The sequence below is a fragment of the Fusarium vanettenii genome (genome assembly GCF_000151355.1).
Source record: "Fusarium vanettenii 77-13-4 chromosome 10 genomic scaffold NECHAsca_14_chr10_3_0, whole genome shotgun sequence".
NCBI classification, from domain to species: Eukaryota; Fungi; Ascomycota; class Sordariomycetes; order Hypocreales; family Nectriaceae; genus Fusarium; species Fusarium vanettenii.
The window spans coordinates 817417-840588 of NW_003315871.1; the positions used below are offsets into that span (position 1 = coordinate 817417).

Sequence of the window (23172 nt, forward strand, 5' to 3'; positions counted from 1 at the left end):
CAAAAAGAATAGATTAAGGAGACGGGACTGCTGTAGAAACAATTATTATGCCAGTTCAATGTCTGCATTCCGTTTCTCGGTCGACGAGTTCATCGTGGATCACCATCTCCCTTCACCAGGCTCTCGTCGACCTCGCCTATAGACAGGAAACTCGGCGAGCAATCAAGCCACTCGCCAGCGATAGTATTTGGAACACATCCCGCTCCCTCTGCTCGGCCGTCTCCGCCTCTTGCAAGCCAAGAATGGCGGCCCCCAAGCTTGATCAGAGTTTCATTCTGTCATGCTTCTCTTGTCTCTCCTCGGTCCCGGACCTCCGCAACGGGAAAACTCCACTTGACGGACGCTCTCTCTTTTCTCTGTCTCTGTCTCTGTACTGACCTACACGCCTTGCCTCTAAATGGATCTAGTACGGGTCATGTTGACTTGGAAGGCAATCCACACCACCAGAGTAGAACCAGGCCAGTCTCTCATGCTAGGATGTAGAACAGGCCTCAGGACCAACAAGCAAGAATAAATCCAACCAAAAATATATAAAGCCTAGATCCTGACTAGACCTCTAACTGCTTTTTTCCCTCATCATCCAGACACTCTCACAGCATCTCAATCTTGTCCTCGTGCCCCCCCTCTGCCGCAACATTGACCTCGATACCAGGCATTCTAACTCCGGAGACATGGTCCGTACTCTTATCCCGTCAACCACTGGAGTTTTGACCGGTGAAGGACAGGATATCTCGTCGATGGGTCCAAGAAGCCACGGGCGTCGTGTCTGATTGGGCAGTGGGTGACAAGGGTGGCCTCTTCATTCACAATCCCTGCTCCATCAAGTGCTCATTGCAAATCCTAGACACTTTTTTCTTGCTGTGTCCACACACACACGCCCTCACCATCCCCATCAGCTCCATCCGTCAGGGCATCATATCCTGACAAGCAAGCAAACAATGGACCATGTACCTAGCAGAGATACCCCCGGAGTTTGAGGCTCTCTTCTGGCCCCCCACGGGGGATGACCTGCTGAAGATTTCCCAGGCAAACGAGGCTCGTTGCTTGTCCTCTCTTTCCACACCCCATGCAGCCTGAGGCCAGGGTGTCTCGCAACTGAGCCGGGGATTGGGAGGACGAGGAACGCCACAGCGACCCCCTACAGACACTCCCTCGAGGGGGAAACAAGTGGACGAGGGCGCTGCTCAGGGTGGTTTTGCCCTTGGGGGCTTGCCTGAGGGCTCCATCTTCCTCTTGTGTTTTCCTCACCGGTCATTTTGTGTGTGTGTGTGCGTGTGTACGTGTGCGTGTGCGTTGTCCCCCTTCGCTTCGTCCTGCCCCTTCACCCACGTCTTTGTCGCGTTCGCGTTCGTTGCTCTGCTACCAAGCGAGTTACAGAGAGAGCAAGCCGCAACAACACGCATGTGGACGGAGAAAGAAAGCTAAACGCTGATGACACTCCCTCCTCGTCCTACTCCACGGGAGCTAGGGGAGACTCGCCCGGTGCCACAGCCAACTGTACGAGCCGGTATGGAGCCAACTACTCCTCCGGCTGGGATCCGCGTAAGTAAGAGCAAAAAAAGACCCCCCAGCCACGGTCGCTTTCTGGGCGTGTCGCTGCGGTGTAACTAGCAACATCCATCCACCCATCCATCCACTCGTCTACCTACAATGGTCATGTCCCTGCGAATGGGACTACATGTACATAGCTGGCTCTACTGTTCGTTGGCCCCTCCCCCAGTTGGGATTGGGATGGGATGGGCTGCTGGGGTGGTGGGCTCGTTGGCGCGGGCGCAGTGGCCTCAGTCTGCCCAGTGTGTAACGTCGAGATGGGACCGGGTTGGATGGACCGACCTCCTGGAACTTTACTCTACTCTCTTTGCTGTAATCTTCTAACAGGCGCAAGAAGACAGGTCTCAAGCGGGAGCATACCGCCGACCCAGCCTACGGCCGCCTGAAGCGTCATCGCCCCGACGGACAAGAACCCGACTATTCCCTTTCCCAACAGCAAGAGTCTCGGCCATACTCTATAATTCCGCATCAGCAGCAGCCGTATGTTTCCGTACGGGGCGACGAGAGCCGCCGGCTGGAGAGTCCGGGGCAGCCCAGAGCCCACGATACCAGGGGTATACCTGTCAACCATCTCGGGTCCGGCAACCTTCAAGGCGTGGGGACGAGCACCGCCAGTCATCAGAGCGCGAATTATTACCCGCCGCACTTAAGCTTACACCAGCACGCACGTCATGGACACTCAGACGCCCCTGCTAGCAGCAGTGGTGCCCACTCCGGCACTGCTCGTCGAGAGAGCCCTCTGGCTCAGGGCTTGAGTCAGGACATTTTGCCACCATTCGTCTCTCGTGCAGCACGAGAGCGTGGTGTTGGGGGGTACAGCGCAGGGGGAGTGCCAGGGGGTCAGCCTGCAGAGGAACTTCAGCGTTCCCCAGAGGAACCACGGGCTTCTCCGGATGAATGCTCTTCTCCTGAGAATGCTGAGGACTCGAGCCCCCTGGTAGTTCCCCGCGGAGCAGCTGTCACAGGCACAAGCTCTGTTAGGCTAGAGCGAGGTGGCCACCTTCCCAACTTTCAAACTGGGAGCAGAGGAGTTTCGAGCTCTGATGCCTCTTCGGAGGAATCTTTAGAGGAAGAGAGCGAGTCCTCCGAGTCTGAGGATGACGACCTCGAAGACAATGCTGAAGGTGACTCTGATGGTCTTGAAGATGATCAAGACAACAGCAGTCACCTGAGCCAAGGTGAAGAAGCTAACGTTGAATTTGAAGATGCAGTGGCTGTAGAAGAAGAATCAAGCAACGAGGATGAACCCGTCGTTCAACTTGGCTTCCAAAGCCATGAGGCCTGGAGACGAGCTCTTGTCTCTCGATCTCGTGGATCTTACAACCCCGGAGCAGTCAGGACTCTTACTCGCAGTCTCCAAGCCTCTCGTCTCGATGATATAGACTCGGACACTGGCAGCTCAACCTCGTCCCTGTACACCAACACCTCGGAAGAAGAACGATATCTCCCAGACCATGAGTACGACTCGGCCGACGAGCTCGCGGAAGAATACCACCGAGCAGAGTTCGCCTACGACGACGATGACGAAAAGGCCGAGCTCATGAGGCAAAAGTATGGCCCGCCCATGGACACTCCCGACTCCCCGCCTCCCCCCGGTGACGATGCCCACAAGGGGAAGGGGAGGCGGGCCCTGATGCCCTTGGAACGCGAGGATGTCAAGAACACGAGACTCATGGGCGCCTGCGTGCGCTGCAGAATGCAGAAAATCAAGGTACACACTCCCTGTAGATCCAAGAGAAATAACCCCCTCCTAACTTGTGATCAGTGCAACACGGACCAGAACAGACCCCAGGGAGAATGCATCAGCTGCAAAACCGTACACAAAGAATCTCCAAGGCTCATCCGCTTCATGCCATGCCAGAGACTCAAGATCGCCGACCTGGTTCTTTACCGCTGCGGAGGTCTAAACCTCACCAAACGATGGAAGGGCATCCAGATGCGAGACGTCTCCGACCGTCTCGACAACGTGCCCGTCGTCATCAAAGTCTCGCAAGGCCTCTGCCGTAAACCACTCGTCATGCGTGTCGTGCGCTTCAAACCCAGACCCGGTGACGTGACGGCCAGATTCTGGACCTACTGGCTCTTTGGAAAGGAGATTTTCAAGAAAAAGGAGCTTGCGCCCTACTGTCTGCACGACATAGTGTCCGCTGCCGAGGGTATTGAGCGGTACACGGTTGAAAATGCCGTCCCTGCTTTTATAGACACCCTCAAGAGCATAGCGGGCAAGGATCAGGAGGTAGACAGCATTTACAAGACGGACCTCATGGCGTTGAAGCACTACATGTCCCTAATTGTACTTGTTCTAGAAACCTTCCATCCCGTCCCAAACTGACAGGCCTTGCAGGAAAAAAGCAACAAGACAAGGACGGAAGAAGACATTAGAGAAGCAGGCATCATGCATAACCTCTTTGTCCTCTGGTGCGCAATGCGTAGGCATCCCTTCCCCTTCTCCTTTTGCAAAACCAACCAATTTCTTTCCATAGGCCACACCACAGGCTCCTTTTACATCGAGGGCGAAGAGAAACTTGGCATGCTCCCCGAGCTCGAGGATACATCATACCCACTACACGGCCAAGTCTCTGTGCCCCGCATGGTCGTGGCCCAGTTCGACACGCTCAACTACGTCTGGGTTCTTGAGCGGTTCAAAAACAAGCTCCTACGAGACATCGACTGGCTTCTTCTACAGAAAGATAAACGCTGGTGGTTCACGCTCTATCTGATTGTGTTTATCCTCCTACGGGAATCGAGCTTGATGTCGTTGGACAGATACCGTCACGCAAGAGAAAACTTTGGATGCAAGGTGCGTACTTGATATCCTTTGTTGAAAAGTATCAATGACCAACTGTTGGAAACAGCTTCGATACTCTATCCCCGAATTCGTCGAGAGCCTCCACATCAGCTGCAACAATATCCTCACGCACTGGCACTACAGGAACAAGCACCCGTGGCCAACATCCCCCGACCCCAGATCCAGGGAGGGAACCTTTCTGAGCCATCTCACCGATCAGCAGTACATCCTCATCCAGCAGACACTTCAAGACCCCGAGATCCTCAACCAGCTCTCCATCTGGGAGACTTATAAGAAGGAGAACGGCAGAAGTACGACATCCTTGATTCTATAAAAACAAAACATGGCTGACTGATTTGGATCTCTAGTGGAAAAGGTCAAGCGACCCCATTACCCCAACCACGTCGAGTACACGGGCAAGCAGGACAAGTTTGACTGGGACCACCCCTACTACTGGGTATCCCAGCTCTTTGAGCCAGACTGGCAAGCTCACCCCACGTACCAGCGAGAGCCAATCCCCAAATCTGCCGCAGCCAAGATGATTTCCTCTTGAAAAAGGGGGCTAAACTTTCAGGGGGTGTGGAGAGAGAAAGCATGCCACCCCCGGCTATCTCGACCTGAGACATTGCCAAATTGCGTTTCATTGATTAACCGACCGGTTGCGGCAGTCACTGCTGTCGTCACGATTCATTCCTTGCGAGCGATATCAAAAACAACATGATTTCGGTGGAGGACGCAGAAAGTGAAAATTGTGTTTTTGATTTAACCTAGGGGGAAAACAGGACCTGAAAATGAGGGATACCATCATTTGGTACGATTACACGAGACTCAAAAAGGGGAGACCAGCGGAGAGGAAACGCCGAGCAGGGGAACAAAGAGGTTGTTGAAAATCTATTGACTACCTGTAGTTTGAATCCCATCTCCAGGACGAACCAGTACAATCACTCCCTCCGAATTCGGTGCTTGACCCATCAATAGACCCCATACCGATCCAAACGAGTGACGAGATGCCCATTGTACTCCCATATCCAACAGTTCTATTCACCACTTGATGGTGCGAGCCGGACGTCGAGTCGAGGGTTCGTTCGAAGGATGATAGAGCATCCCGCGTGGCTTCTTGGCAGGGGGCATTCCCTATTCTCCCTCAGGCCAAGGCTCGTCGATACCAATACACTCGTTCAGGCGGCTCGCTTGACCTTTGCTCCTCATGTGCTGGATTTGGTAGTCCGGGGCCACCTTCGATCGGTGCCTATACACACAGGCTTTGTGGTCCAAGTCCTTCCAGGCATGCTTGTAGTTTCTCTCCAACTTTCGAACGTATCGTTGTGTCTCTTGAACGCAATACCAAAGGCTTTTGAGCTCTTCAATCTGGATGATGGCGTTGTCGTAGGTCTCCTTGAGATCCTGTGGTACCGGCTCTGCTTCGCGAACGGCGGGCTTGAGGCTGGGCTGGTTTATCGTTGCCAGTACATGTTCCCAAACTGCGTTCCTTTCGAGCTTCGCCTTGAGGAGACCAGGCATCCTATCCCGCAGTGCTTCCGGAATGGTTAGGTCCTGTTGAGGTACAATGTTCGGGGCCGGCTTGTCTTTTTCTCCATGGGGCGAAACGTTCAGGTCGGGGTATTCATCTCCTGATTGGGAAGAAGGATCCGAAGTCTCGTCCGTCTTTGTCGAGGTCACGTCATCCATCTGAGATGCGATATCTGAAGAGACGTAATCATCGTCCGGCTGAGACGTAGCTTGCACGGCGATGCTGTCCTCCAGTTGAGACTCATTGTCAAGAGAAAAGTCCGCGTCTCCCCACGAAAACGAGCTGTCCAGATCCGTGTCTGCTTCTTCTTCATGCTCGTCATCTGCTTCTAGTTGAAACACATCTTCGAGAGTCGTACTCTCGTTGTTGGATGTATCCATGGTGTCTTGGTTTACGTTGATGTCCTGGAGCGAAAAAGTCCGTGGGAGCATGTTGTCCTGGATTGCATTTTCGAGCTCCCTAAGCCCGTCCAGCACCGTATCATCCATCATCACTTCAAAAGCGTCTTGGAGGTTTGCTTCTTGCTCCGTAAGCTGCTCGGACACGGTGTCCGGGGGTGCCTGGGCAGTGTTGGCATTGCGATGTGACCTCCAGTGAGGAGGGCGGTGCGACCTTTCGCCAGGGGGGCGATAAAGCCTCTGCCAAGCATTGAACTCTTCCTTTTGTTCGGGTTGTACGTAGTCATAGGCGCGGTCTAAAATGCTGCACATTTCGCGAATGTTCCTCCAGCATGTGTTGTTGATAACTTTGCGATGCTCGAGCGAGGCATTCACCATCCATTTGGGCTTAAACCCCCAAGTTTGCGACATGTTGCTCGAGCCGCTCTCCTGAATTCGGGCCAATGAGGTAGAAGGATGAAGGTTTGTAACCTTCCGAGAAGGTAGAAACCCCCAAAAAAGAAATAAAAGCCCCGGGCTGGTGTGATTGGAAGGATTCGCTAGGTGTTGAAGAGTTGCAAGGCACCGCTAGGGTTGGTGACGGCGGTGCGAAGGAGTGAAGCAAGAGGTGAAGCTCGACAAGGCCGATTAGGTCGTAAGTAGTCGGTCGTCGTATCGATTCGAATGAAAAGCCGCGCGATGGAAAAGAAGAAAATGATCAAAGGTGTCAAAGAGGCCTCAAATGGAGGATCGAGGATCGAGGATCGAGGATCGAGGCGAAGAAGAGGCCGCGAGGCCGCAGGTTGTCTAATTTCAGCAAAAAGAACCTGTAGACGAACAAGGCAGAGATCGAACGAGGAGGAAAGGGTTGAATGGAGGAAACGAGGTAAACGGGACGCAGTGACCGATGGCCCTGCTATCCCGCTTGCTCCCAGGGCTCGAGTCTGTTGCCCCAACGGGTGGATGCAGGTGGAGAGTGAATCACTGCAGGCGATATCGGCAAAACGGGTTATTCCTCGGGGAACTTTCGCGGCCTCTTGTCTTCGGAAGGTTTTCGGTCGATGTGAGGCTATCGCAGAGAGGTTCAAAGGAGGGCATGAGCCCTGAAGGAGGGATGATGGAACTAGTGATGGACAACACGACAGGTGAGGCCATGTAAAGGATGCTGCACGAGGAGGATGTAGCAGCTAGATTTGTTGGAGTCTTGGAAATAAAAAAACGGACATCCTGTGATTGTTGGGGCGCTGCAGTTGTTCGCTACTTCCCCCTATAATGGTCAGGTGCCTTGTTGTCATGGACTTGGGAGCCTTGAAGATGTGAGCAAGAACTCTAATGGGGGATTAATCGGGCTGTTTACGTACCTTTAATGTTCTCCATGGCTCTTCATCTTTGTCCACTCTAGGCACTCATTGTGGATGGATAAAACATTGCACATCAAATGCTTTGTTCATCCATTATCCCCTAACCCGTGTTGATGCCTTGACACAAACAACTTTACGTACATACATACACCACCCTTCGGACCAGATTAATTCCACCCCAAAAGAGCCATCATGTACCTTGAACTTCAAAACTCATACAGTCGCTCGCATCGCCCTGATCTTGCGATCCCTGCGCTTCTAGCTACCCTCGTCCCGTCTTAGAAACATTTCCACCACCGTCCGAGCTCGATCCTTGGCCCCCTTTTCCTTCTCGTCCACGCGGCAGACCATCGACCCCACGATCTCGGCGTATCTGCGTTCCCTCATCTTTCTCTTCTTGGTGTCCTCGTCCTCTGTATTAGTCAGACGGAAACTTAGTCTGCGAGTGAGCCCGACGGCTTTGGGGTCTGTAGTCGCGGGGGTGAGTTCTGTGGCGGCTCGGGACAGCGTGGCAGTTAGGAAGACGAATGCGATGTTGTGGTTTGGGGCCGACGAGAGGATGTCGAGTATTTGCGTCTTTGTGTCGGGCCAGACATTTGGAGGCAATGAAGAAATATTAGGCAGCGCCGTAGAAAGCTTCGCCCATAAGTGTGTAGGGACAAGACCGTCAGTTAGCGATTCGAGGAATAGTAGCAGGACAGAGCAGACAACTTCCAGCTTGAAGGATGCCGGCCATTCGAGACGTAGCGCATCCAGAAGCATAGTATCCATGTCGAGTGCAGACACGAGCGCAATCTGTGCTTCCAATAGCTCTGCCTCCCCTACTCTCCATGTTGTCGACTCCAGTGGCCACCCAGGATCCCGCGGCAATACTGCCTCCTCAAGCATCATTGCTTCGGCGAGACTGCGCTCCACCAGAGTTTGCACTGCCTCTGTGAGCTTAAACAACTCCTTTGGCGCCGAGCAGTGAACATCCGAGTCGTAAGAGATTGCCCCTTTGATGCCCCTTTCCTTGACAAACTTTCTGATGCCCCCATCCGGGATCCTTATCAGCTCTGCGATCGAGCGTCCCAAACATGAGGGCTGCCAGTTGCCGCGCACAGGAATAAAGTGATCCCGGCCATCCTCTATCCGCAGTACCAAGACGTCTTCGATCTTGGCGCGGGCCTCGTTCAGCGCGCGGATGTGGGATATCGCCGAAACCTGGACCTCAAGCAACACTGAAGCTGTCTCTCCAGGGTCAAGCGTCACCGCGGCACCCAGTGGTTCTGGTGACTCTTCATCAGCGCGTACAAAGGTTGTCTTTAGCCACTCGGGTATCGCATCATCGCCGTCCTCTATCGTTGGTTTCGCCACGAACGAAAAGGTCGCTGCAACACCTCCAGTATTGGCCACCGTCAAGGAATGGGTCTTCCTCTCCAGAGGACCCAGGTCTCCAAAGTCGACAATATTGCCCTCTGCGCTTTCGTTACCCTCCACTACAACAGTGATGCCTGGCCGGCCCTCGTTTTCTGCTCTATCCAGCTCCCGCGCAACCTCGGCGTGAATCTTGGCCTTGAGGTCTGGCACAACAGCATCGTAGTCGAGCGTAAAGATAGACGTGATGGGCTTGTGGTCGGATGATGTGATGCGCTGATGCGAGGCATAAATCTCCAGGTCAATACGGTCGTGGAAGCCCTCCTTAGTCACCAGATCCTCAGCCTCTGGTTCCTCGTTCTCGTCGTACTCATCATACTCGATTGCGTCGGTAGCTGCGCTTATATCCTCTCCATCAGCATCAGGATCATAGCTAAAGAGCACATCTTCGTCCTCTTCTAATCCTCTAAGCCTCATCTCCTCGTCCTTCTTCTTTGCATCCTCTTCGTCTCTGACCTTGGTCTCAAAGTCTAGCTTGTCTTTTCGAGTCCGGAACAGGATGCGGTCGCACCAGCTTGGCGCACGTTGCTTCTCGCTCGAGTCAAAGAGCCCAACTGTTCCCACATCGTACTTGTATGTCGGAAGGAATGTAATTGCGCCTTCTCTCCAGCCGTCGTGAAACACTTTGCGCTGCTTGATCATCCTACGCAGTTGGTCATGCGGTAGTAACGAATCGATAGTCGACTGTAACGAGGTGGGATCCTGGCTCGGGTCTTCAGGAAAGTCGTCGGGGTCCGGGAGGTCACTAGCAGTATCGAAGCTCTCGTTTCTCGAGTGCAATGATGAAGTCGTGGTGGTATCATCGTCACTATCAGAGCCTCTCATGACGATCACGCCCTCTTCAGGAAGGACTGGCTTCGAGTCCTCAGACGCGCCATATTCACCTCGAGCATGTAACGTGAGCAGCCGTCTAATGTCGTCTCCAGGCAGGCCGTCGAGTCGAAAGTTCAGGTCTCCAAACCAGAAAGCAAGGTCCTCGTCACCAATCTTTTCTCCCTCCTCCTCCTCAACGCCCGCGTGAACGATTGGGTCGAACTGGGTCCGAGATAGAACCTGGCCAACATCCCAACACCGCCGGTCCAGATATGAAGAGCCAGCGCCACTAGCTAGATGGCTGTTTATAAAGACCATGCGGGTTGTCTCGCCAAGGAGAAGCCGAGTCGTAACAGCGCCCTTGTTGCCAAAGTATCCTAAAAGTCCCGTGCCGACCTGCTTTGTACTGACATTGCTGATGGTGGGCGCAATCTCTGGAGATGCATACACCAGAAGCAACAGGCCTGTCATCTGCTCGGCTGTGACAAGCTCGTATCCGGGGGGCAAGGCAGCTTCCAGCGCAGCCTTCCACTTGTCCATGACGCTGGTATCCGTATACACCGCCCGGTTCATGTACTCCTTGGTCGTATTGAGGTCTACGATTTCCTGCAGCCCCAGCACATAGAGACCGATATCCTTCCCGGCTGTCAGGTGCAACGGCTCCGAATTGCCTGGCTGCTTATTGTCGATCTTGACGGCGTCATTTTGCACAAGGTTGAGTCCTGCAAAATTCTGGTCGAGACCTTCACCGTATGTGAACCAGGTCGCAAGGTCCTTATCCGTGCCTGGACATGCTGCCACGTTCCACGTCCCGATCTTGACCTTTAGCCGGTGCGGGCGCACGTATTCGGATCGTCTAGCATGGACAGCTTTGGCAAGCGAGTGCGGTGTCGTCGAGGACAGGTCCACCGGTTCGGATTCGACAGACTGGTTTGTGGGATCGTCGGTCATGGAAGCCATAGTGGCAGTGCTGGAGGAGTGAGAACTGGTGATGCGACGCCGTCGTGACCTATCGCGGGGAGTTCGACTGGTGGCCTTCTAGATCATGACGTCCTCCCACAGGAGCTCAACTGCAAGACCGTTGCTGCGAGAGACAGGGGAGTATTTGGACTCTAAGCTGTGCCAAAAGAATGTTTGATAAGCCAGAAGAAGGGATGCAAAGCAATTATAATCCGCCACAACCAACGTGCAACGTGAGATCTTGAAGTTGGGCTCGATGATGTAGGTCAGTGGAAGGGAGGGCCCCGCGGGGAGTCGCGAGTCTTATCGATAAGACGCCCAAAGAGCCCGCCAGCCCGCCTAAGCCAGGCGCATCATGTGCCTTGTCAACCTCGACCTTGATCGACATCTCATTCCAGCACAAACACCAGGACATTCTCTTCTACGCCATACATTCGTGAACAAACTCACTGCTGGGCCACTTACGCAGCTAAATACCAGCTACCTGCTTCTCCCCTGCCACACCAGGCGCCCTCGTCCGAGCCATTCGCAACACAGAGAGTATCCATCATGAGCAGACCAACACCGCGTAAGACGCGGCACAACCGCCAGCCATCGAACCGAATACCTGCCATCTCAGACTACGAATCCGATGCGGCCGCCTATTCAGCCGTGCACGCCGACTACGCACCACCTCCCCCGCGCACAAACACTGAGCTCAACCTCTCCGTCCTCCAGCGCTACCTCCCCTCCATCCACACCATCCTCAGCATAGCAGCCAACGCCGTTGTCTACACCTTTAATAGCGCATCAGGGGGGTGGGAGAAGTCAGGTGTCGAGGGTACCATGTTTGTCTGTGCCCAGGCGCCGCTACCTGAGGACCCTGGCCAGCAACCCAGAGCTTGCGTTTTCGTATTGAGCAGAAGAGGGCTGGACAATGTTATAGTGGATCTTTCGAGGGTATCACACGCCGAAGTCTCTGGCGAGCTCGTCATTATGAAGGTCGAGGGCGACTGGGAGGAAGGCGACAAGGTACTGGGAGTGTGGATTCACAACGACAAGGACGAGACGAGAGAGATGAATGCCGCTATGATCCAGGAGGCTTGGAAGATTGCCCGGTCTGCTGGACCTATCGAGACACAAGGACCCGAGGCTGGCCCAGCTATGCAGGCAATGGGGAGAAGGCTGAGCATCAGTGATCTGTTTGGGTCAGCGAGTGGTGGCCCAGCTATTGGTCAATAGGTGTCGACCAAGACGCAACCCAAGCTATGACGAAAAGGGTGAATAACGAAGGCGCGCGCCGTGCCAAACAGGGCCCAGATGATGCTTTAATGAGGGGCAACCATGATAATAATATGGTGGTGGGCCGCCTCAATAGAGTGGCTATGAATACGATCATGACCTACAAAGCGAAATGTCCTTCCTCGTCGCTTCAGAGCCCATGCCCAAAAGTCAGGGTGTCTATTCATTTGCTCATGAGTCCCTCATGGAGCTAGATAATGTCTACAATCAAGAAGCACCTCCGTACGCCGTTCCCAAGTGCACTATTAACACACAAAGCTTGTCCAATCCTAGACCGTGCCGCTGATGCTAAGCTCCCGAATCTCCTGCAATACCTGCTCTACCCTGGCGTCCAGCTGGCCCTCGGCGTACTGGTCTCTTGTGTCGGCATCCAGGTATTGCTGTACCTGCGCCATGCGGGAATATGCCTCGGCGCAGAATCGCAGCTGGATCTTGACGAGCGCCTCGAAGCTGGGGTCGAGGTACGGCACTCGGAGATCAATCAACTGCGGCAGCTCCGAGCTGAGCTGCTCGTTCAGTTGCTCGTAAGCAGCCTTGGCCATCTCCATCTCCTTCTCGGTCCGGGGCAGCTTGGTGGCGTCCTTGTCGGGTTTCTCGGCAAGCCTCTTGACCTTTGCGCGGAGAGCATCGTAGTCCAGGAGCTTGTGGGAGCGCTTCTTAATCGCCTCGTTGACGTCGGGGAAGTAGGCGCAGAACCGGGAGATGGGGTCGAGGACGGTTGTCCGGTAGGGTCCGTCGAGGGCTTTGATGGTCTCGGCGTCCAGATCTTCGACTGCCTGCTTGTAACTCCTGCTCACGCCGTCCTTTGCGCCCGAGTCGCCGTAGAACGCATCTATCGTTTCGGCAATTCGCATTTGTGAGGCAGTCATTGCTGTTTTGTTAGTCCCTCCGGAGACATCGCATCGTGGTAAACCTACCTCTTAGCGAGTCAAGGTACCCCTTTGATTCCTTCTGAAGCCGCAGCGCAGCCGCCTCCATAGTCTTGAATCGTCTAGTTCCGTTAGGCACCAATTTCCAACTTATCAAGTGTTGCTAACCTCTCTTCAACCTCATAATCGCGATCGTTGGTCTTCTCCACATGACCTAGAGCTCCTCGTCAGCCTCTTCCACAGCCTCGCGCTCAATCTCACGTACCCGTCTTCATCATCACCTGCGTCGTCGCGCGATTCACATTCTTCTTGAACCCTGCTTCGTGTTAGACCCCTCCGGATTGCGGGGTGATGGCTTGCCTACCCGCCCACGACATGTTGACAGATTTGTGCTTTTAAGGATGGCTTCGCTCGGTTCGATTAAGTGTAAAATTCGGCAAGGAATTGCGGACGCGCTTGAGGGTATATCGACAGTGTTGGAAGTTGTAATTACAGGAGTCAGCCAACATCCATGGAAGTTGGACATTGAGTGACGACAAAACTGGGGCTCAGCCACAATCCAGCCCAATCGACTGATCGACGTCAGCGACGGGGCTGAGCACTTTGGTCGGGGCAGTGTTATTCCGAGAGGCCTCACGTGATACCGCGTTTGCAGCGGCTTCGAAACTTTCTTGTCGAAGACTTTTGGAGCCTCGGTATCAATTCACGCGTCAAGATGTTCAGTCCCCGGTTCCTCGTTGTCAGTCTGGGAAACCCCTTGCCCCAATACGAAAGTCTTCATTCTGCGGGTCATTTCGCTCTCAATGGTCTTGCCAAGGTCTTACGGTACCCTTCGTTTCGGGAGGTAACCCTCGGAAAGAAGGCATGTCTGGTGTCTCAGGGACCAAAGTACACATTGGTTCAGTCGCCCACTCTCATGAACATCTCTGGAAGCTTTGTCGCTCGAGCATGGCAGGACATGGTCAAGCAGCATGATCCATCATCACTTAGTCTGGTCATTGTGCACGATGAACTTGAGAAGGACCTCGGCATAGTTCGACTTACTGCTTGGGATCGAAGCCACAAGGGCCACAACGGAATCAAGAGTGTCAAGGGATCATTATCACAAGGGAAATATCCTGATTCACCGTTTGTGCGAATTGCCCTTGGCATTGGACGACCAAAGGAGAGAGACCCCGAAACCGTCAGTCGATATGTCCTTGACCGGATATCGGGAGAGCAGAGGAGGATCCTAGAAGAGGAAGCGCCATGGAAAGTTGCAGAAAGACTTGTTGAGCTGGAAGACGAATGGAGGACCGAGCTCAAGTCATGACACCGTGATTCAATCCAACTGGTGGCAGAATCCAGGGCATGGAGAGGAGCTCAAGCATGTGAGGCCTTGCAACACATCAGAGCAACACACTCCGATCTTATGCATGTCCAAGATTCTGCACTCCGTCCACGACGAATGACGACCGGGAACTTGGCCGGGCGCATCAAGTCCTTTGCGGCCAACTCAGTTTGGGCTGCAGTTGCTGAGCGACATTGCTCATACGCAGTCTACGACTATAACGGGAAAAGACAGCTACGACAACACATTGTTGGTTTCAAGATACCCAATTGACGACAATATCAAGCACTCCCGAAGCAAACCTGTGATTTGAAAGCCGTCCACACTTTGGGCTCAAGGCAGACGGCAGAAGTCTCCGACATGAGACACTCCTCGGCCAACTGATGCGAGGTATACGACTCATGCGTTAGGGCGGAACATCGTGAGGGTTGTTCCTTATCTCTACGCTACGCTAATCGCGCCACGGGAAACAAGCGTAATTTCGAGTTCGTCCAGTTGCTTTATCTTTGCCAAGTGGATGATGGCTCTTCGGCACAAGGTTCGGATGCAACGGGTGTCCTCATACGGTATCCATGGATTCAGCTGTCGGGCCCGCCAAGTTTTGTTATCGCATTCGCAGCTGAGACGAGGTGTTCAGCACATGCCCACCAACAAAGTGCTGCACTCCTGAGGGCCAATGAGATATGGATTGTCGGAATGATCACACCCTCAGCCCTGGTCGATGAATGCCCTTTGGTCGACCGCCAAGCAGGAGATGATTCATCAGGTCGGAACAGCGAGCGTGGTCGTCGGTATCAGTCAGTCGGAGTAGGTTGATAGTCGTGTTGGCTGCTTGCCACAGTCATCAAAGTCAAGAAGCATATTCGGGCTCGTCACTCGAGGGTCGGCGGCGTCGATGAAGTCGGATTAGAGTCGAACTCGAGAACAGATCAACAAGACGGGAGAGGTCAGTCTTAAATATTTGGTGCCTGTCAGAGCCTACCTCCTTGAAGGGTCGCAGAGAGCGGGAAGCTCGCATACTGACGCCCGCAAGAGTCTCTCACAAGGCTGTGCGGGCGCAAGAGGACCATCGACAGTTGATGGAAAGTGTGGGGAATGAACAGGTCAACTTGAGCTTGGATCGAGCTTCTCTAACGTCTCAGGCGTTTCAGTGGCTGAAGTTGTGAATGTTGGGCTTTTCGTAGCACAAGGCTTCATCTCTTCGGACCATCACCAGCTTCAGACAATTCAAGCAACATAGAACTAACCGACCGGCATGACAGTAACATCTTGATCCGTTTGCCGACGCTTTCCTTTCGCTCGGCTTTCTGCATGACCAAGCTCTCCAGCAGCAAGCAGTCTCATCAACGGGCATTCCAACTCACCCCCCAATCGCAAGAGGCTTTCACTTACAACCGCTTTGGGACAAGGACGAGACCCTGGTACATCAGGCCCTTGCTTTGGACCCAGCCATCACCGCTAGGGGCTCCACCACTCTCGCCAAGAGATAAGACAGCGGCCCAATCAGGCGTGCCCTATTCGACCTCATCCAACGACTCCCAGCAGGCAATCTAGCGAGTCTGGAGATAAGAAGCTCGGACGGTGTTGGATCGGCTCTGCAAGGCGTCTGGGGAAGCGGAAGATGGGCTGCGAGGCGCGAGGATGAGTCTTGGCTGTAACCCTTGACGTGCTGCTTACTCTTATGCCTTTAGGCCGTGAGGAGAAATGGAACCTTGACCTATTCTTGGATTCAACGGACAAGTCAAGTCGTCCAGTATTCTAGTCGGCAGTTAAGATCCGGCTAGAGACCAGAGGCGAGATCTATCGCGCAATGGTCATCTTGTGGCAGTGCGGCGACAGTTCACGACCCCGGGACACTCTTCAACTTTCAACGTGCGGATCATTTCCGAAACTGTAGAATCCGGGGTCGCATTTTCCGCTTCACAAAGACATCAACCAAGGATGCCACCTTCAGCACGATAAGCCTAAAGCCAAGAAAGGATGCTCATTCGATCCAACCTGCCAAGCCGAGGTCGCAATGCCAGGGGCCTGTTGGAACTTGGATGCTTATCAGTAGGCGCCGTTTTAAGTCGACGGTGGCTTGGGCCCTCCCACTCGCATTATGGGATCGCGCATGCATTTGCTGCTGCGATAAGCACAAAAGAACCCGTCGAGAAGAGCTAGAAGATGCATGTTCGGCTTCTTCATTTCGTCGACGAAACTCGGTTTGTCAGCCTTTTTTTCTAGACTATCGTGGGATTACAATCATGGGGTCTATCAAACAGCCAAGAGTCTCTTGGCTATTTCTGGATCCCGAGATATCCATATGCCGTATCTTATTGCCCGAGAGATGACGGGCTCGCACAGTGATCCCATGCCTTGAATACGGAATGCCAACTGACGAGTGGCCCTTCTTGGCTGCAGCCCGTCTGGTCAGTTCGGACTCCTTTCGGATGTTCATTACCTTCTTTGGGGGTGCTCTCATATTGCTACTCGAGCTATGGGCGTCTTATCAAGATTTCCCCCACACCATATCCGAACAATGTACCCCCCTGTCCTGTACTGTCCTGTCGCCGGCGCAACTTGTTAGCCTTTCTGTCACGGAGGATCGGATTCAAGGAGGAGGATACCCCTGGTGTCAGTTTTACCTCTGTCTGGTCTTTGAACCCGTCGGACGTTTGGGCAAGGTATTTAGCCTTTGGCGACCCCCCAGACCGTTTTTCTTGTCTCGCCTCATCCCTTCAAGTCCTTCCCATCTGAACATCGTTGGGTTCTGGGAACAAACAACAAGCTTTGACAGTCTTGTCTTGTACACTGTCGCCACCATGTCTTCGCTCACCTACAATGGAACAGAGGGCAAGGCCGACGATGGCTACTCTGCTGGCGTCCATGACCTGAACCTCTTTTACGACGTGAGTGGACAATGCTACTCTGACTGTAATCACATCAACTAACATGCTGGCTCCAGACCGGACACCTGACCTTCATCGTCATCTCCGCTGTCCTGGTTCTTCTCATGATTCCCGGCGTCGGCTTCTTCTACAGCGGCCTCGCCCGTCGCAAGTCTGCCCTGACGCTGATTCTGCTGTCCATGGCATCGGTCGCCGTCATCAGCTTCCAGTGGTTCTTCTGGGGTTACTCCCTGACCTTTTCTCGAACTGGAAACGCCTTCCTGGGTGACCTCACCCAGTTTGGTCTCATGGAGACTCTGGCTCAGCCCAATGGATCTTCTTTCCTTCCTGATATCCTGCTGTGCCTTTACCAGGGCATGTTTGCCTGCATTACGTGAGTATCTCTATCCAAACAAGATGAGGAGAAATGCTAACTACCTTGACAGTCCTGCCCTCGCTATCGGTGCCGTTGCTGATCGTGGCCGTGTCCTCCCTGCCGTGGTCTTCATGCTCCTCTGGTCTACCATTGTCTACGACCCCATTGCCTACTGGACCTGGAACGGCAATGGTTGGCTGTTCAACCTCCCCAGCTACGACTTTGCTGGTGGCGGTCCCGTCCACGTTGCTTCGGGAACTTGCGCTCTCGCCTACTCCCTCATGCTCGGCAAGCGTACCGGCTACTCTCGCAACAACGGTCTCCCCTACCGTCCTCATAACGTCACTCATGTTGTTCTCGGCACCGTCTTCCTCTGGGTCGGTTGGTTCGGCTTCAACGGCGGTTCTGCTCTCGGCATGAACATTCGCGCCGTCATGGCCTGCTACGTGACCAACCTCGCTGCCTCTTGCGGTGCCATTTCCTGGGTTCTCCTCGATTACCGGCTTGAGAAGAAGTGGAGCACCATTGGTTTCTGCTCCGGTGCCATCTCTGGCCTCGTTGCCATCACCCCTGCTGCTGGCTTCGTCAAGCCCTGGGCCGCCGTCATCATCGGTGTCTGCGGTGGTATCTTTTGCAACTTTGCCACCAAGCTCAAGTTCGTCCTCAACATCGACGACGGTCTTGATATCTTTGCCGTCCACGGTATCGGTGGCATGGTTGGCAACATCCTCACCGGTATCTTTGGAACGTACGTTTCTTTCACTCCTTGACTCACTTACAAAATCCTCGCTAACTCGTCTTCAGTCAATCCATCGCTAACCTCGACGGCGGCGAGTACGACCCCATCGGTTGGGTTGATGGCCACTTTGTACAGCTTGGTTACCAGATTGCTGGCACCTGCGCTGCCTTTGGCTGGTCGTTTGTCATCTCGTGCCTCCTCCTGTTCCTCATGAACCTCATCCCTGGCCTGTCGCTGCGCGTCTCTGCCGAGGAGGAGGAGCTTGGTCTTGATGACGGTCAGCTCGGCGAGTTTGCCTACGACTATGTCGAGTTGACCCGACACATGGCTGATAGCACTCACCCTCACTCGGTTGCCAGTGCTCAGACTAGCCAGGAGAAGATCCAGGGGAACGCTTAGAGTTTCACGCATGAGACTCTGGAGGATGGATGATAGCATGGATACATAAGAAGTAGTTCTTGTATGTCGTTGTCGTCAAGTTGTGAAGGCAATTATATATACCCATATATCTAGTGAGACGTTGGTCAACACCAGATAGTCAACTTAATAACACATTATAACTCAAACGTCTGAAACAACAAAGAGTAAATCATTGACATCAAAAGCAAGTCTATTGTCAACTCCAAAACTCGCGTCACAACACAACGCAAAGCATCATGTAATCAGACTATGTTTCCCCCCGAAGCAGGCATTATCAACACAATGACCGTTCTACCATGATCCTCTTCACCTCTCAGAGGATGCCAGATGACCGCACAACCTCTGTATAAAAAAAGCAAGCAAAAGCCCGTCGTGACTGATCATGTACGTACGTGCCCCGTGTGTCCGTCCGCCTCCTCCATGCCGTTTGCCCCCGTGGTATACCTAGTTACGTGTGGTTTCCTTGCCGTCAAAAGTCGTGGCCGCAAAAACCGCGGCGTGCCATTCACACAACAAAAAACTCCCCGGTGCGCGCGCGCTTTCTGTGTCTGTCGTCTAACCGTTCCAGAGAGCTCCTCTGCTCTTCTTCCAACGCCTTGGTCGTCCATTAGCCGGGTCGAACGCGGGGAGCTGGCCCAAGGAGGTTCGTACCGTGGGCAAGAGAGAAGCCCGAAAACAAATTATGGTGGTGTCATCGCTAACCTAACCTGAGCCGTAAAGCAAACATTCTATCGTTTCAGTTCATCACATCGGGTTGCTGCTGCTGCTGCTGCTGCTGCTGCTGCTGCTGTTGTTGCTCGCCATTCTCCTGTGGTCGGTGGATAGTCGCTGTGCTCGCGCCTGTTGAAGGCTCTCCGTTGGTAGGGCCGCCGTGGCCCAGGGTTGCAGCGCTGGCATGACTGGTGACCTGAGGCAGCCGCTGCTGTTGTACTCCGCCTGCTGTCAGGGTGTTAATGGTGTTCCGATATGCCACAGACCCTAGCAATCCTGGAGCCGTTCGCGCTAGACGCGGCGAGGGCAAGAGGCGGGCCAGTGGCGCAAAGAGTGTAGGGAGCTGACCTAGTAACAAGCCGGGTGGCGGAGGGGGCACAGGGATGGCTTGTGTGAATGTGTTGTTCATGAGCTGGTTGGGATTCACAGTTCCGTTGGGGACGTTTCCGTTGACGGGAATCGGGACCTGGGCATCCACTGCCATCTCGCTACCGTCCATTCCTTCAAAGTCGTTGTCATCGTCGGCCATTTCATCATCGGCTCCCTCACCCGCGGCAGCCGATTGTTGAGCGGCCACAGAGCTACGGGGTGCCCGAATAGCGTCCCAGCGAGCTGAGCGCGGCCAGCTGTTGGTCTCCCAATATTCCTCGAACTGTGGTGAAGTATTTAGGAAGTCTCGGAACTTAGACACCATGGTGCCTGAAAAGACGCAAAACACATCTCTTTGGTGCTGAGTAAACTCTGTAGCATGGTCAGCAGGGGTATCAAATGACAACTGAGTCGACTGACCTGGAGGCGCTTGTCGACAGTAGGGCTGGAAATCGTCGCGCTGGAAGGCAGCTACTCCAGTTAAGCTGAGGTGGGTGAGTCTTGGGCATGAGTTGAGCAGCTTCATAATGCTCTGTATCCAGTTAGTAGTTGTCCAGGAAAGAATAGATTCATCAATACTGACCTTGAGGGAGAGGTTGATACAGTAGCTGAGATGGACACGCTCAAGACTTGAAGCGTAGTACTCGCCGCCAACAAGAACACCGCTGGCATCTCGTCGCACTCTGGGTCGGTACGCGGCTTCAGCAAGCGCCAAGACAGACTCGTCTGTGATAGAACTGCACTTGACGAGACCGATACGCTTCAGCTTGGGGAGAAGAGCAAGTCGCTTAACTGACTCATCCGTCAAGTTGACGCAGCAGCCGAGATCGATATATCGGATGCGGTTGCAGTTCTGAACAAGCTTCTTGACTCCCTCATCGGTGATGTTTCCACAATGACCAAGATGCACATAGTGCAGGTTCTTGCCAAGCTTAGAAATAGCATGCACAGCAGCATCAGTGATGTTCCGGCACTTGGCGAGCACGAGATTACGCAAGCGCGGTGCCACATCGATAATCTTTTGGACCGCAGCGTCCGTCAAGCGCATGCAAGAAGTCAGGTCGAGAATGCGGAGGTGCTCAAAGTGTCGTCCAGCAGGAAGCGATAGGAAGGCATCGTCGTCGATCAAATCGCAATTCGCTAATCGAAGCTCGCGCAGACAGTTGCCCTTGACCATCAGAGACGTCACTGGGCCGTTGCCGATGCGACTGCACTGATGAAGATCGATCTCGAGGATGTTGGGACAGTTATTGGCGAAAGCGTGAATAGCATCATCCTGAAGCTGGGCGCACTCGTTGAGTTTCAACTGCCACGGAATTAGTCACATGCATCATCCAATAGACTCCTCCATACGCACTCTCTTGATATACCGGCAGTTGTTTGCCAGTGCAATCATGCTCTCGTTCGAGATGTTCTCGCAGCCGGAAATGTTGAGTCCTTGCAAGCGCTTGCAGTGCTCGGCGATGGCAGTGATCGACTGTTCCGTAATGTTCTTGTCGTTGGAAATATCGAGAGCCAAGAGCGAGTTGCTGTTCTCGACGAGGGCGATCAAACCAGAGTCGGTAAGCCCGCGACAGTTGGTGAGTGTCAGTCGCTCGACGCGGGTGCACACTGAGAGAGGCAACACGCTACCATCGTTGACCTTATCGGCGAGGGCAGCGAGGTTAAGCCGCTTGATGAAGTCACGATAGCTGAAAAAAGGGTGCTCGAGCTGCAGGGTCTGGCAAATGCTGCTGTGGTTCCTCCAATTCGTACAAGCAGGACGATGCCAAAGAAGGTCGACTGTGTTCCTGGCCCAACGCTTGCAGACAAGCATGCTGTGGTAGAGGTCTGAAGTGGCGCTCAACTTGGCAAAGATGCTGATGAGGATCTCGTTTGGCAGGCGGTTAACCGGCGGTTGGCAATCATCCTCGACCTGCATATCTTGAAAGTTTGGTACTCCGATGCTCGACTGGGAATCGTTTGCACCGAGGAAGAAGTCGGACTCTTCGTTGTCGGCGGGCGCGGGGGAAGTCGACGACGACGACGATCGGGAGTCATCTTGATCGTCGGCGGGCGCAGGGCTCGGTCGAACAGCGGCGGAAGCAGCCATGTTGGCGGGCAGGGCAGCGGACCGCATCAAAGGGCGATACGGGCACGCTGCTTGTGTTTATGGCAGGTGAGGCGGTCGTCGAAGAACGGTTTTGGGCAAAAGAGAACCTGAAAATCAGGGATCACAAGGGTGATTCTTAAGCAGCGGCTGCGGGCGGCTGCGAGATTCGGGAGGCCTGTTCAAGGCCGATGCGGATCGTTATCGTAACGAAAGCGTATTCGACGTGACTTAGGCTGATGCAGGATGCTCGGGGACGCGGTCCGATGTCAACACACTCGCTCACTTCGAAAATAGGCGTTCGCGGCGACGATGAAACTGATGATGATGATGGTGGAACAGGCGGCGGTAGTTGGAGTTCCTAGGTTGGTCCCAGCCCAGTTGGCAAGGCGAGCCAAAAACGGGGCGGAGCTTTTCGCTGGCTGGGTTGGGCTTGGGTTTGGGTAAGGTACCTACGGTGGCCAGCAAAGTACTCGTGTTGGCGCAGGTGGAAGCTGGGCTCTGCAAGTACCCGCAAGGACAGGGGAGGCGTCTGTGTTTATTTCCTTGGTTTCAGTCGCGATGGGAGGGATCTGGGTCCTTGATTTGGCAGATGCGCCCTGTAAATTCGCGTGGTCATGCGCTGGAACCCACTGTAAGCGCTGCAAGCCTCTGAAGACTCTGCACCTCGCTCTGGGCGCGGACGAGACGGTCCCCAGATGGTCCCGTCCTATGGAGATGATCCCAGCCAGGGCTCAGGCCTTGTCTACTAGTCGCGGGGATGACCGTGGTGGGGTTGAGGCGGGAGTCTTCTCTCTAGATCAGGGGGATGGCGCTTGCGGGTCTTGACTTGGATGTGACTCTGTAGAGTGACAAGCTTGATGAGGACCGTGAGGATGGAAATGAGGAATGCAGAGTGTCTTGCTGGATCGCGTGTTCAGGTCGCGACTGATCACGTTGACTGCGGGGGAGACGGAGAGGGATATAGTAATATCTGATAGGTATGTAGAGGTGTAATTCGTCGAGGCCAGAAACGGGCTTATTGGAGGCGCTTCATCAAGAGGTCCGAACAATGAAGTGGCGTCAGCCATTAATGGCTCATGGAATATGAATAAGAGTTCTGGCTCGCATGGAAGACTGGAGGAAAACGGCCAGGAGCGTCTGGATTCAACCTTGCTTCTTCAGCCACAATACGGCGCATGAAGAGAGGGAGTCCATGACGGTAATACCTGAGTATCATGCAAACGCCCGAATTAGGGTATTACATGGGCCCCTTTGTTAACCGTCTAGGATCCCCTCCTGTCATTGGGCTGATATTGCCTGCCATTAAAGAGTCCATGTC

At 53.9% G+C, this 23172-nt stretch overlaps 8 protein-coding genes across 8 annotated transcripts; 4 read left to right on the forward strand and 4 right to left on the reverse strand.

Annotated features, from left to right (window-relative positions):
* Positions 1–1650: 1650 nt before the first annotated feature.
* NECHADRAFT_86065 (uncharacterized protein) lies at positions 1651–4892 on the forward strand (the record flags this gene model as incomplete). Its single annotated transcript, XM_003047626.1, has 6 exons — positions 1651–1793; positions 1879–3262; positions 3317–3844; positions 3896–4351; positions 4407–4650; positions 4708–4892. 6 exons carry the CDS (start codon positions 1651–1653, stop codon positions 4890–4892), a joined length of 2940 nt encoding a protein of 979 aa, XP_003047672.1.
* A 581-nt stretch (positions 4893–5473) lies between these two features.
* On the reverse strand, positions 5474–6679 carry NECHADRAFT_86066 (uncharacterized protein; the record flags this gene model as incomplete). Its single annotated transcript, XM_003047798.1, has 1 exon — positions 5474–6679. The coding sequence occupies one exon, from the start codon at positions 6677–6679 to the stop codon at positions 5474–5476; it is 1206 nt and encodes a 401-aa protein (XP_003047844.1).
* A 1187-nt stretch (positions 6680–7866) lies between these two features.
* On the reverse strand, positions 7867–10797 carry NECHADRAFT_86067 (uncharacterized protein; the record flags this gene model as incomplete). Its single annotated transcript, XM_003047799.1, has 1 exon — positions 7867–10797. The coding sequence occupies one exon, from the start codon at positions 10795–10797 to the stop codon at positions 7867–7869; it is 2931 nt and encodes a 976-aa protein (XP_003047845.1).
* Positions 10798–11346: 549 nt separating this feature from the next.
* On the forward strand, positions 11347–12018 carry NECHADRAFT_51083 (uncharacterized protein; the record flags this gene model as incomplete). Its single annotated transcript, XM_003047627.1, has 1 exon — positions 11347–12018. One exon carries the CDS (start codon positions 11347–11349, stop codon positions 12016–12018), a length of 672 nt encoding a protein of 223 aa, XP_003047673.1.
* Positions 12019–12199: 181 nt separating this feature from the next.
* Positions 12200–13434, reverse strand: NECHADRAFT_72575 (uncharacterized protein). Its single transcript, XM_003047800.1, has 5 exons — positions 13312–13434; positions 13213–13263; positions 13116–13161; positions 12996–13069; positions 12200–12949 (listed from the first exon to the last, which is right to left on the reverse strand). The coding sequence occupies exons 1-5, from the start codon at positions 13322–13324 to the stop codon at positions 12348–12350; spliced, it is 786 nt and encodes a 261-aa protein (XP_003047846.1). The 5' UTR covers positions 13325–13434; the 3' UTR covers positions 12200–12347.
* Positions 13435–13662: 228 nt separating this feature from the next.
* Positions 13663–14259, forward strand: NECHADRAFT_50703 (uncharacterized protein; the record flags this gene model as incomplete). The annotated part of the gene is made up of 1 exon (XM_003047628.1): positions 13663–14259. One exon carries the CDS (start codon positions 13663–13665, stop codon positions 14257–14259), a length of 597 nt encoding a protein of 198 aa, XP_003047674.1.
* A 2822-nt stretch (positions 14260–17081) lies between these two features.
* NECHADRAFT_72577 (uncharacterized protein) lies at positions 17082–18825 on the forward strand (the record flags this gene model as incomplete). The annotated part of the gene is made up of 4 exons (XM_003047629.1): positions 17082–17168; positions 17225–17541; positions 17594–18271; positions 18328–18825. 4 exons carry the CDS (start codon positions 17082–17084, stop codon positions 18659–18661), a joined length of 1416 nt encoding a protein of 471 aa, XP_003047675.1. The 3' UTR covers positions 18662–18825.
* Positions 18826–19760: 935 nt separating this feature from the next.
* On the reverse strand, positions 19761–21806 carry NECHADRAFT_1288 (uncharacterized protein; the record flags this gene model as incomplete). The annotated part of the gene is made up of 4 exons (XM_003047801.1): positions 19761–20134; positions 20183–20294; positions 20346–21068; positions 21120–21806. Coding segments are annotated over 4 exons (1896 nt in total), but the record flags the coding sequence as incomplete, so codon positions are not given.
* Between the last annotated feature and the right edge of the window lie 1366 nt (positions 21807–23172).

What these genes read in the sequence shown, in the direction of transcription:
- NECHADRAFT_72575 (XM_003047800.1), bottom strand. An exon ending in GCAGGTGATGATGAAGACGG is followed by an intron (nt 13,162 to 13,212) that starts GTACGTGAGATT and finishes GAGGAGCTCTAG; the next exon opens with GTCATGTGGAGAAGACCAAC. An exon ending in GTACCTTGACTCGCTAAGAG is followed by an intron (nt 12,950 to 12,995) that starts GTAGGTTTACCA and finishes CTAACAAAACAG; the next exon opens with CAATGACTGCCTCACAAATG.